Source organism: Oncorhynchus clarkii, chromosome 13 (assembly GCF_045791955.1).
Source record: "Oncorhynchus clarkii lewisi isolate Uvic-CL-2024 chromosome 13, UVic_Ocla_1.0, whole genome shotgun sequence".
NCBI classification, from domain to species: Eukaryota; Metazoa; Chordata; class Actinopteri; order Salmoniformes; family Salmonidae; genus Oncorhynchus; species Oncorhynchus clarkii.
The window spans coordinates 40480409-40494189 of NC_092159.1; the positions used below are offsets into that span (position 1 = coordinate 40480409).

General features: G+C 39.5%; 1 protein-coding gene across 2 annotated transcripts in view; it reads left to right on the forward strand.

Moving 5' to 3' along the window:
- The window catches only part of LOC139364704 (sorting nexin-8-like), a 16091-nt gene continuing 2310 nt past the window's right edge, over positions 1-13781 (forward strand). The window contains exons 1-12 of one of the 2 annotated variants that reach the window (XM_071101684.1): positions 1-64; positions 5257-5384; positions 6059-6188; positions 9153-9343; positions 9857-9977; positions 11449-11585; positions 11723-11803; positions 11900-12060; positions 12308-12437; positions 12523-12591; positions 12906-13055; positions 13571-13720. In XM_071101684.1, the coding sequence (XP_070957785.1) occupies positions 43-64; positions 5257-5384; positions 6059-6188; positions 9153-9343; positions 9857-9977; positions 11449-11585; positions 11723-11803; positions 11900-12060; positions 12308-12437; positions 12523-12591; positions 12906-13055; positions 13571-13720 (1470 nt within the window). In that variant the 5' untranslated portion in view covers positions 1-42. The remainder of the gene's footprint in view (positions 65-5256; positions 5385-6058; positions 6189-9152; positions 9344-9856; positions 9978-11448; positions 11586-11722; positions 11804-11899; positions 12061-12307; positions 12438-12522; positions 12592-12905; positions 13056-13570; positions 13721-13781) is intronic. The other variant, XM_071101685.1, reaches the window with a different exon arrangement.

A 13781-nucleotide genomic window follows, 5' to 3' on the forward strand; every position in this document is an offset into this window, starting at 1 on the left:
ATCACATGGAGGTGCTGTCGTGCTCACATGACAATCTGAACTATGGCAGGCGAGCTCAATGAAGGTAATTTGCTAAATACATGTTATGTTCCACATCTTTATGTTGTAATTAAGAATGTGTTTTCGACTTTTTGTAAACGTTCTACGTAGCGACAGGGGAAATAATGTTTTTTTTGGGGGGGGAGGTTATGTTTGTGATTGAATTCAGAGAACGCGGTGTGAAGTGTTCAGAGCTAAATAGTGTAGCCTACGATTCGTGATGTAACTACAAAACCTGTCAACTTTAACATAAACAGTAATATAATTGGTTTACTGCGAATTGTAAAATACAGGCTACTCATCTGAGCATTAGATTACACGTTTAGCAAGGGTGTTTAATTTATTAGGATCCCTATTAGCTACTGCACATGCAGCAGCTACTCTTCCTGGGGTTCACATAAAACCTACAAATACATAGAAGTACAGAACCGTAATAAACAAGAACATAAGATGGGTGTAATTAAGGGTGATTTGACAGAACTGTAGGGGTATTTTATACAGTAGGGTAGGCTGCTGTACTCTTGCATTGGTCTGCTCATTGTCATGTTCTCATCTGTTGTGGATGTTACCTGTCCCATAGATTTACAATCTAGATTATATTTCTATGACCTGTCCAAATCACGAATTCAACATTCCATAGCATAAGACTAGCCTGGTTGTCTTCTGTTTAGCTATTATATTCCACTACTTGCCTCCTGTCATTTGCCTAAGAGACTTTAGGAAATATTCATGTGAACATTCTATCGTTAAGATTTCATCCTGATTCGATAACCCTCACAGCTATCATCCAATCACAATATTTATGCAAATTAGACTGATAGAAAAACATTAATTTAATTCATACATTTGATTAGAAACATTCTAACATTGGGTATTCTGACGTAATACATGTCATTGTAAACATAACATTGGGTGTGGGGAGAGCAGAGATTACGTTTAGCTTTCTTTTTTTTTTTACCAGCGTCTTGGCAAATGACAGGAGTGGAGAGTTAGTTGGTAACGTTACCCAGACTACCATAGGAAAATTGTCGCTAGTTTATTTTTTATTTTCTTTCATTATGAAAATGACATATGATTAAGTTTACTTTGTAAACATGTTTGCCAAAATACATAAATAGATTATTTTAAGCACTGGTTTGCCCATACTTGAACTGCCAGAATAATGGAAATGAGGGATACAAAGTATAATGAAAGCAGGTGGTTTCTGAGTTAATTAGGCAATTAATATCCTATCATGCTTAGGGTCATGTATAAAAATGCTGGGCAGGCCATTATTTTGGCTACCGTGGCTATGCTATGGATTATAATGCCACAGGGCACGAGTGGCCACTGATTGGTTTGATGAGCATGAAAACGATGTAAACCATATGCCATGGTTGAACAATTGTACACTTATGGGAGATTCTGGAGTGGTGTCTGAGACTGTGTTTTCCACCACCATCAACAAAATATCAAATGGAATTTCTTGCAAACGAATGGTGTCTGTCACATTCCTCCAGTAGAGTTCCAGACACTTGTAGAATCTAAACCAAGGTGCAGTAATGCTGCTCTGGATCGTGGTGCCCCAGCACCCTATTAAGACACTTTATGTTGGCATTTCCTTTATTTTGACAGTTACCTGTATGTACAGTGCCTTCAGAAAGTATTCACACCCCTTGACCTTTTCCACAATTTGTTGTGTTACAAGGTGAGATTAAAATGCATTTAATTGTCAACGATCTACACAAAATACTCTGTCAAATTGGAAGAAAAAATCTAACATTTGGTAAAGAATTTATTTAAAAAATAAAACACTAATATATCTTGATTAAAAGTATTCAACCCCCTGACACAATACATGTGAGAATCACCTTTGGCAGCGATTACAGCTGTGAGTCTTTCTGGGTAAGTATCTAAGAGCACACCTGGATTGTACAATATTTTCACATTATTCTTGAAAAAAATTCTTCAAGCTCAGTAAAGTTGGTTGTTGATCATTGCTAGATAGCCATTTTCTTGGCATAGGTTTTCAAGCCAATTTAAGTCAAAACTGTAACTAAGCCACTCAGGAACATTCACTAGCAATGTTTCCATTAACTTGTCCAGTGATTTATTTTTTTGGTCAACATTTAGAAAATATATGTGACAATTACCTGCTAGAGTGCGTTTCCATTGAACTATGTCGTTTCAATAAAAACACCTGGACGTAATGACATCACACACACACAAAAAAATGACAGTGTCGATGTAAAAATGTAGTGGATGAAGTGTTTCCATTACCCATTTAGGCATTTTTTTGGCGACAACCTGTATGCCCTCCCACCTATCTGTTGCATGTCTCAGGTAGCCTACAAAAGCCAACATGTGTAGAATGCAATCATTTACTCATATTTGCCATATTCTAATAAGTCACGTGCCAGCGTATCGCTGCAGTCGGTGCCATGGTAAAACTTGCACCCCTGTAGACCTGAAAGAATTTAATGGTGAAACTTGCCAACCAGACAAGCAAGGCGAAGCAATTCATGCATTCTTGAAAGTCAGGACAATCCTTGTTCTGCAAAGAAACATAATATATTTTGTTTGTGGAAAAAATGTATTTTGTAAGCAATAGGCATTTAGAATTAAACCTGGAGTGGAGCTTTATAATTATGCAGTGACATCACATGTACCTTCAAAATGATTAGGAAATCATCATTTATTCTAAAAAAAAACAGTTTCAATCATCATTTGTCATAATACAGAAAGTTAGACAAAATAAAAATCCACCTGTCGAACAAAAAAATGTTGTCGATCTTGAGAAAGTTTCTCCTATATCTGCCGTTTCCATGACATGTCGCAACGATTATTTTTGTTGCAACATTGCTTTGCTGTTGGAAAGCAGACTGAACCAGGTTTTCCTCTAGGATTTTTCCTGTGCTTACTGTAGCTATATTGTGTTTTCTATTATCCTAAGAAACTCCCTAGTCCTTGCTGATGACAAGCATACCCTCAACATGATGCAGCCAACATCATGCTTGATAATATGAAGAGTTGTACTCAGTGATCTGTTGTGTTGGATTTGTCCCAAACATTGTTTTGTATTCAGGACATAAAGTGTTTCTTTAACACATTTTTTGCAGTTCTACTTTAGTGCCTTATTGCAAACAGGATGCATATTTTTGAATATTTTTTTTGGTACAGGCTTCCTTCTTTTAACTCTCATTTAGGTTAATATTGTGTAGTAACACAATTTGTTGTTGATTCATCCTCAGTTTTGTCTTATCACAGCCATTAAACTCTTTAACTGCTTAAAAATCCCCATTGGGCTCATGGTGAAATCCCTGAGCTGTTTCCTTCCTCCCTGGCAACTGAGTTAGGAAGGACGCCTGTATCTTTGTAGTGACTGAGTGTATTGACACACCATCCAAAGTGTAATTAATAACTTCACCATGCTCAAAGGGATATTCAATGTCTGTTTTGTTTTTTTACCCATCTACCAATAGGTGCCCTTCTTTGAGAAACATCGGAAAATCTCCGGACAAGTGACACAAAATCTCAATTTAATACATGTTAAATTAAGGCTGTAACACAACAAAATGCACTGTAGATCCAAGTTGGCTAGACTTTAAGTATATAGATTAGCTGGCTACTCACTAGCAGGTGGGCTTGTGCTTGAGATTGTTTGAGATCTGTGTTAAAGATGCACTATGCAGAAATCGCTCCGCCATTTCCTGGTTACTAAAATGTGAATAGTTTGCCTAATTTCAGTTTGTGACAAAACAAGCAAATATAGTGTAGAGCATCATTGTACCATCTAAACCACTGTGAAATATATTTTCCATTAGAAAAAAATATAGTATTTTCAGCTGTTTGAAGCTGATGTACAAAACCGAAAGTAAAAAAACACAAAAACAAAACTTAAGTACAGGAAGCATAGAAATAGCACAAATAAAACAGATCTACAGCTTCTTAGACTTGCGTTCGGTGAGAATGACAGATCTATAACACACATTTCTATGTGAATATGCTTGGTCGCCCAAAAGTTACATTTTTACACCTTTAATTTTCTATAATGCCTGTTACCAGAAGTTGGTCATTATTAGTGGATGTGCATGGTTATGGTAACAAATGGTATTATAACAAAAAGGTCATTTTTTGTAGACTGATTTGAAGGCCAGATCAGTGATTTTTGCAAAAATGCAGGTTAATCTATTTTGATAAAATAATTATAATTAGTGGCTCTTATGCTGAAGGCTTATTTTTAGCCTAGGTATCATTTTACAAGCCCTGAATTCAGCCCTACCTACACCTTAGAGACTGCTGCCCTGTGTACATAGTCATTGAACACTGGCCACTTTAATTATATTTACATACTGTTTTACCCACTTCGTATGTATATACTCTATCCTAGTCAAGGCTCATCCTATATAACTACTGCTGTACACACCTTTTTATATTTATATACTGTCCATATTTTCACAACCATTATATGCATATACACTGAGTATACCAAACATTAGGAACACCTTCCTAATATTGAGCGGAACAGCCTCAATTTGACGGGGAATGGACGCTAAAAGGTGTCGAAAGGGATGCTGGGCCTTCTTGACTCCAATGCTTCACATAGTTGTGTCAAGTTGACTGGATGTCCTTTGGGTGGTGGACCATTCTTGATACACACAGAAACGGTTCAGTGTGAAAAACCCAGCAGCGTTGCAGTTCTTGACACAAACCGGTGTGCCTGACACCTACTACCATACCCTGTTCAAAGGCACTTAACTCTTTTGTCTTGCTCATTCACCCTCTGAATGGCACACGCACACAATCCATATCTCAATTGTCTAACCTGTCTCCTCCCCTTCATCGACACTGATTTTAAGTGGATTTAACAAGTGACATCAATAAGGGATCATAGATTTCACATGGATTCACCTGGTCAGTCTGTCATGGATAGAGCAGGTGTTCTTAATGTTTTGTACACTGTGCAAAATATCTATGTATCCGTACTCTGACATTGCTCATTCTGATATTTATTTTGGAGTTTGTGTGTTTCTGTATTGTTAGGTATTACTGCACTGTTGGAGCTAGAAAACTGCGATAACATTTGCAAAATATGTGTACGCGACCAATACATTTGCTTTGTTTCGGTTAAATGAAACAGATTTTGCCATGATGTCTAACCACAAGTCATGCAATTTAATAGAAATGTCTTTATCCACATAAATCCATGCCTAATGGTTTGTGCACCTCCTCTGTCAGGATCAGTGCCTCCATACTACAGGGAGGTGTATGAGGCCATCCGGAGTAAGATAGAGGAACGAGTGCAGGTGGAGGTCTTCCAGAGGTTGCTCAGCAGAACAGATCTTCCCACTGCTGTGCAGGGCCAGGTGAACAGCAACTTTTCCTTTACTTGTTGTCACATCTATGATTTAGAATGGCCGCCAAATGTGGAAAGGAAGTTCTGGCTGTTTGTGGGGGTTTTTTTAGGCTCAAGTTTTTGTTGTTATGAAACAGAAGCACAGGCTGGTTTGTTATGTATGGGTTTTCTATCCCCTTCCCTTCTTGGAAGAAATTCTGCAGAAAAGACTTGAAAAACATCTAGCGCTCTTTGATACAAACTATTCACTCTATTCAAAGACCCTCTCAAGCCTATATTTGTTTTACCACTAAGTACTAAGGGGGTAATTACAATACTAGTTCCAGCACCAGTTATTAGAAAGGGTGGTTCCTGCAAACTATCTCCTTGCTGCCATTTAATTAGTGGTATTTGCTTCAGTAAAGCTTACTCAAAAGTGATGGTATTTGAGGGGATGGCGTTTAAAAGTTGTGTTATTCAAGAGCACATGGGACATGAAAAATACAACGTGTTACATCAATGAAGCGTTTCCATCTTCAATGTGTATTTCAGCTTAGACCTCATGGTTCAGTTTGATGTTTCTTACTGTATTAGATCATTACTAAAGTGTTCTCTGCATTTTCTTGTCAACCACTGCTTGAAATTAGGCCTTGGGATTGAGCAATGACCTGTTAAGAGAGTCCTGTAATGTCCTGTCTTTTTCAGATTGCTGAGCATGTTGACTACACTGATGGATTCTTAAGCAAGTTGTCCCTATATAAAGCACTGGCGTTGATCGCCCTTGCTCAGCAAGGAAAGCAACCAAGCCCAAAACTCTTAGAGAACTGCATACAAGGTAAGCCTTTTAACGAGTTGTTTTCAAGGGAGGACACAGCAGTAAATGTGCAGCTTAATCAGTGGCTTGACTGTTAAGTGTCTAAGGTCAAAAACCTTTGTGACCCCTATGAACAGCTTGTGTGAGAAAGTTCACTTCGCTATATATTGTGTGAAGTTGAATATGCATGTGACAAGCTAAAGTACACATTGCATTTGCACACAAAACAAGCAGGTGTGCTGTGCTAAAAAGCTGGTCCTAGTTTTATCAGAGTGTGTTGTATTTGTTGGCCGGTTTCCTCTAACCTCTGGGCATTGCGTCCGGGAATACACCAGCTCCCTTCCCATGTCTCTGTAAAAGACACACAACCTTTCCCTGCCCTTTTTTCCTCAGGAACAGCTCTGTGAAAATCATAATGAAAGTTACAGGAAGAACTCTTCCCTCTCTCTTAAGTACACTTGTTTTTCTTGATTATATGAATCAGTTTACTTTCACATTCTGTGGCTAGGTTTTTGTGAAGAAAAGCATGAGTGTTAAAGTGTACAGTACCATTAAGTTGGAGAGGAGTCGTCGTCTTTGGTTTTTCAGAGGTAGCCATTACTCCAAACACAGCCCTGAGTTAGAGCTCTGTTCCAAAGCTCATATGATTATTTAGGGCCCTCTGTGTTATTTCAGTGCTGCCAATATGGCAGCTGACTGCTTTATGTGAAACTGATGTCACGTTTTCTCTGCTGAGCTATGGTAGAGCTGGTTTCCTGGTTGTTGTAGGAGGACGATTAACTCATATCTCTGTGGAATGTCAAGGAGGGTTAAATTCAGGGTCACAAGAATCACACCATCATAATTGTTTGAAAGACTTAAGAGACATTTGAGTTTAGGGAGAGTTATGTGAGCTTTCTAATGGTGTCAAGTCTAGTTTCCTCAAAATTACAAAAGGTGTACCGCAGGGGTTGGTATTGGGACCTGTGCTCTTTACTATTTATATATAGTGCTGTGAAAAAGTATTTGCCCCCTTTCTAATTGTTTCTACTTTTGCATATTTTTGATACTGAATGTTATCAGATCTTCAACCAAATCCTAATATTAAATAAAGGGAAACTGAGTGAGCAAATAACACAACAATGACATACTTAATACATTTATTTCATAAATAAAGTTATGCCACACCCAATGCTCCTGTGTGAAAAAGTAGTTGCCAACTTACACTCAATAACTGGTTGTGCCACCTTCAGCTGCAATGACTCAAACTAAACACTTCCTGTAGTTGTAGTTGTTTATCAGTCTCGCGTCACTGTGGAGGAATTTTGTACCACTCTTTCATGAACTGTTAAAACTCAGCAACATCTGTGGGTTTTCAAGTATGAGCTGCTTGTTTCAAGTCCTGCCACAACATCTCAATTGGGATGAGGTCTGGACTTTGACTAGGCCATTCCAAAACTTAAAATGTATTGCTTCTTAGCCATTTTCATGTAGACTTGAATGTGTGTTTTGGATTATTGTCATGCTGCACGACCCAGCTTCAGCTCACAGACGGATGGCCTGACATTCTCCTGTAGAATTATCTGATGCAGAATTCATGGTTCCTTCTATTAAGACAAGTCGTCCAGGCCCTGAGGCAAACCATCACACTACCACCCACCATGCTTGTCTGTTGGTAATGAGGTTCTTACTGTGGAATGCAGCATTTGGTTTTCGTCAGGCATAATGGGACCCATGTCATCCAAAAAGTTATACTTTTGAATCAATCATAGAACGTTCTTCCAAGAGTCTGCATTCCACAGGAAGAACCTCATGACAACAGTCAAGCATGGTGATGGTTTGGGGATGCTTTGCTGCCTCAGGCGATGTGAGATACTGATCAACAACTACAGGAAGCATTTGGTTGCAGTCATTGCAGCTGAAGGTGGCACAACCAGTTATTGAGTGTAAGGGGCAATACATTTTTCACACAGGGGAATTGGGTGTTGCATAACTGTGTGAATTAAATCAAATACGTTTAAAAAAAAAATGTATTTGTAAACTCAGGTTCCCTTGATCTAATATTAGGTTTTGGTTGAAGATCTGATAACATTCAGTATCAAAAATATGCAAAAAATTGGCTAAATCTGAAAGGGGGAAAATACTTTTACCAGACTGCAGCAAGCCACTACTCTTAAACTGTTGGAAGCCATCTACCATAGTGCACTTCACTGACAGTTTTAGTACTCATCACTGCATCATGTATCAGAAGGTTGGCTGGACCTCACTAAAATCCTGTAGATTACTTTATTACTCCTTGTTTACAAAGCTCTGCTCCACAAGATTCCAATATGCCTCACTTCCCTGTTGAAATATTTCAAAATGAGATACCAATCCCGCTCCGAGGTTTTCTTAACTCTTGAGGTCCCGGTTGTCTTCACCAAGTTTGGTAAATTTGCCTTTCGTTTTAACGCACCCCAGTTCTGGAATACCTTACGATCAATTTCCACCTGGATTCCCTGGTGTCGATAGGGCAGTTTAAAACTCTGTTGTAAATGAGTTCACAGAAGTGTGCAATTGTTTCAATTGACTATTATAACTTGTTATAATGTATTTATAGCTGAATTGTAGTTTTATTTTTTATATTTTGTTGTATTGATGCCGTTTTTGTCCTCAGGGCACCATTGCAAATGAGACACTGGTCTCAATTGGGCTCCCTTGATTAAATAAAAGTAGGCAAATTGTGAATGGGAGAATTCAAGTGTCTGAAGGATCAGAGGGCCACTAAGGGAGGTGAAATGTCAAATGTACACTGGAACATGATTGCTTTTCCCACACAACATGGATGTGTGTAGGAAAATGTTTTATATTCAAACCTGCACTACAGGAAATCATAAATTATGTCTATTAGTTCAATAGAGCTGGATGTTTACACTTTGTCTGTGAGCATAGATGTGCTGATTGCCTTCTAGATAAATGAGTCGATGAGAGCATTAACTCATGTTTGACTTGGTGTTTGTTTGACAGAGTTCCCTAAGCCCCAACTTGGTGAGTTCAAGGACCTCCAGACTCTGAGGATGCAGCCAACTCAGGAGAGCCCCCTCACGGTGCCCCAGACCCTGGGCAAGCTGCTTGCCAGGGATACAGTCCAGGTGGAGCTAATTCCTGAAAAGAAGGGTCTGTTCCTCAAACACGTGGAGTACCAGATCACCAGCCAGGTGAAGGCTGCATTTAATTACATATGATTGTAACATAAATGGGCTTTGTTAGATGAACAGTCAAGGAAGTTATTAATAGGAAAGGTAAGGCACATACTTTACCATGCATTTACCTTGTTACTTAAAATAGGTCACTTTTGTACATTACAAGCAACATTTATTAATAGGAATTTTGATCATAACTCCAAAAATTCTGTAATTCCCTCTGGCTCTATTCCTGGCTTCTCAATTATTTCTGCATTTTTGGCTTGGTGAAACGAATGGCTTTAATGCTTGTCCATCTAAGAATGAATGTATACATACAGTACATTGCATCATTTACACTGGATGCCTAAGCTGAACAGAGCTGGTGTTGTTTCTGTGCCGTGAGCATTCACAATTAGTATGAACTAAAGCCAACACATGACAAACACATCCATTGTCAATATATTTGTTGAATTCACAACCCCAAAGCATTGTTATTTTGCACATCTCGGTTATTCACAGATGTAATATTTGTTTGAACCTTTTCAGCATTTTAAGATATCTGTTTACCGGCGGTACAGTGATTTCGATGTCTTCCACGAGCTCTTGCTGCAGAGGTTTGCCTACAGAATGGTGCCTGCGTTGCCGCCTAAGAGAATGCTGAAAGGAGGTATATGGAGGATGTCAGTCAGAACGTTTGATTATTAGGAGGAGAGTGAGGCTTTGATCTGTAAATAAGTGTTCCACTCTGCATCAGAGCTGGGGTCCCGCTTTTCCAGAGGAACTCCAATTGTATTAATCCAACTTCACCCGTGTTCTCACATCCAGACATAAACTCTGTCTTTATATTACCATTATTAGATACCAATGTTATTACTTTATTCAGGGTTGGGCGGATAACTTGAAAAATGTAATCCGTTACTGATTACAGTTACATGATAAATAATCTTTTGAATTACTCCAAATAAGTATCTGATTACATTTGGATTACTTTTGCATTACTTTAACTTCTAGCACTCAGACATATGTGAAAATGCTTAAAAATGTTGATTTAATATAGTATTTTTTGATTTAGTAACATTCTTTCCAAATGGGGTGAGAGCATAGCTTAAAGATCCTATAATTCATGTTCTATTCAATGTGTAAGAGCATAATCACAGGGCTCCATACTAGCATTTTCACTTGTTGGCACCAGCCCATGATTTGGTTGCACCACAATTGCTGTGGGGTCACACAATAGAAAAAAATGGTAGCCTTATCATCTTATAAAGTAATTCAACATTTTTATTCAGAGGTGTACTAGACTACTAACACGGTATGATTGAAGAAATACATGGTTTATTCTAACATCATGTTCAAGTACAACTGCATGATTCCAGCTATTTTGAATTGCAACCTAAACTGGTGATTGTCATGGACTTGGGGTTTGGCAACTAGGCAATTGTTATTATTTTACTATGAAGATAAGCTTACAGAATTTTTATATATTTTTTTGATCAACAGATATTCATATGTCGACATCTTTTTGGGCAATAATTTATATTTTGAGGCTAATTTATTTGGGGCTAATTCACCAGATGAGGAAGTGGTTAGCTAGATCGCTAACTCAAAATATAGCCTTTTACTGATAGTTAGCCGTGAAATGTATATCTAACAGTATATTAATATATATGCCTATGCACCTACCTTTAATGCCCAACGTGAGTGCCCTTTGTTGGATATTAAAACACAATTTCAGACCAGAAAGCTTAGACCCTTTTCTCTTAAACAGTAACCACATTGGTTGCATTCAGTAGTGCTTTCCCCATGATAAGGCCTACATTTTGAAATATTGTGCATTCTAAAAGCATTTCACGAAGGAAACAGAGATTGAAACTGCACTGCTTCAAAGCAGCAAGCAGGAACTCTGTAGTCCAGATGATTTGCATTGACCAGTGAGCCAGGTGTCAATGTTTTGGAAGCCTTACCAATTCATTCAACCACAAAAGAAGCCATCCACCCTTAATGGGCAATCAGCAGAATAATATTAGTTACTTCAAGGGCCAACCCTGACTGTATTACATAAAATGGTATGATCTCTTCTGTTTTACGGAAGCAGAACAACTGAATATGCTGGCTCTTTAACTGACCTCTGTCTACAGTCCTGACCTCCATGTCTGAGAGGGACTTTATAGAGGGAAGGCGGCGTGCTCTGGGTCGGTTCATCAACCTAGTGGCACGACACCCCTTCTTCTCCGAGGACGAACTGGTCAAGACCTTTCTAACCTTCAACGGCTCGGTACGTCTCTGCTACTGAAAATACCACCTTTCTCCATCTCTGCTAGTCGTCTACCCCAAGATCACATTGTTCTTTGGCTTGCCATGGATAATGACTGTACTGCTCACACAACTTTACTCTCTCTCGCTTACTCTCAGGACGTTCAGGTGAAAATGCGTGATGCTTGCAAGAAAATGGGAGATGAATTCATGACTAATACAATGGCAACTCTGGCAAAGGTTTGTATTGTTTCTATTATGAAATAGTGCATCAAATGACTATTTGAAATCCTACTGAGACGCAGCAGTGTGAGTCTTGGTACATCTGTGCTGTAGGATTATCTCCCAGCTGATATCCAGGCCCAGTTTTCATCAAGCAGGGAACTGATCAGGAATATCCACAACAGCTTTCACAAGCTGCGGGACCGGGCAGAGAAGATGGCCGAGCGCTCCAAGGAAAATGCCACTGATTTGCTAATGTTTGGAAGGGAGCTCAGGTACAGAACTCAGCATTTACAGGGCATAAAACTCTCTTTCTCTATCGCCCCTCTCTACACAAGTGTTTTAGCCCAGGGAAACGTATTATGCTAGCTACCCCACCCATACAACAGTTTTGGGGACGAAAATGTTGGCAATTGTAAAGGATTTGTTTTCTTTTCCTTTTCAGGGTTTTCACTTCAAATCATTTTTGTAAGCCAAGACACCGTACTGGTCCAGCTTCTCTAGTTATGCTTTCTGTTGCAGTACACTGGGCTCTGATGGTTCACCCATTCCCTCTCTGGCCTCATCCCAAAGCACCTGGGGCATTCTCCGTCAGTCTCTGAAAGGCCTTTCCGTGGAGTTTACTCTGCTAGCCGACAAAGGTGCTCAGCAGGTACAATCCAGCTCACTGTATACGTACCATCTGCTCTCCTGTGGTATTGCCAAACTCATAATCATTTATTCATTGATATCTTAAGGGGAGGAGAGAAGAGGATGATGTCGTGGAAAAACTTAATCTATTCTTGGATTTGCTGCAATCATACAGAGTGAGTTTGAGAAATGTAAAAAAATATATTTACTGAAGAACTCTGTATCAAGTTAATGCAATGTTACTAGTGTTATTACAAATGCACTACACTGGTATAACAGCAACTTAATTTCAAGTGTTAACAATATATCTTTGACCCGTGTGGCTCACTTGGTAGAGCATGGTGCTTGCAACGCCAGGGTTGTGGGTTTCCCACGTGGGACCAGTAAAAATAAGTACTACTTACTGTAAGTGGTTCTGGACAAGTGTCTGCTAAATACTATAATGTAAAAATAGGGTAGTTATTTCTTACCGTGTGGTTGTGTCCCATAGGATCTGTGTGAGCGGCATGAGAAGGGAGTATTGCACGAGCACCAGAGAGCGCTGCAGAAGTACGGTATGATGAAGAGGCAGATGATGAGTGCCACAGTGCAGCCCAAAGAGCAGGTGTCAGTGGAGCAACTGGAGTCTCGCATTGTGCAGGTTCTCTTTCTCATTCATTCTATCTCCTTCTCTTCCCCCCTCTCTCTCTCTCTCTCTCCGTGCTTGAAAAGCGCTCTTCCTTCCTCATTTACTCAGGGTTGTCACACGTCAAATCAACACTGTTGTCAGGATAATGAAGATGAAATAATGTCATCACAGGCCAACCCACCCTCCCTCCCTCGGAGAAACTGTGTCCTCTCTGACATTGAGAGGAAGGAGGGAACAGCATTTTCCTAGATGCCATCATTGGGGAGTTGATTGATACCCTGGTATAAGGATTGATATCCTTGTAGGTCCTACAGCATTTCTCATACTAAACCATCTTAGGAAGATATTGCATTTGACAGTTGGGCAGTTCAGCCTTTAGAATGAATCTCATATGTCATGTTTTTCAACACTGACTCCTACAGACAAGGCCATGACAGCATGGTCGTATGATCAATGAGGTTGTTCCTCTTGATAACACTCATATGGTTGTGGTTTGTGAAGCAATGGTTTGTATCCTCCCCCAACAGCAGGAGAACGCCATTCAGACCATGGAACTGCGGAACTACTTCTCCCTGTTCTGCCTTCACCAGGAGACTCAGCTCATCTTCACATACCTGCCCATCACCTCTCACATCCTGGGAGCCTTTGTCAACTCACAGGTCCAAGGTCACCAAGAGGTGAGACTCACCTGGAAATATACAGTGTCAGGATTGAGTTGAAGTAGTGGAGCACACAGTT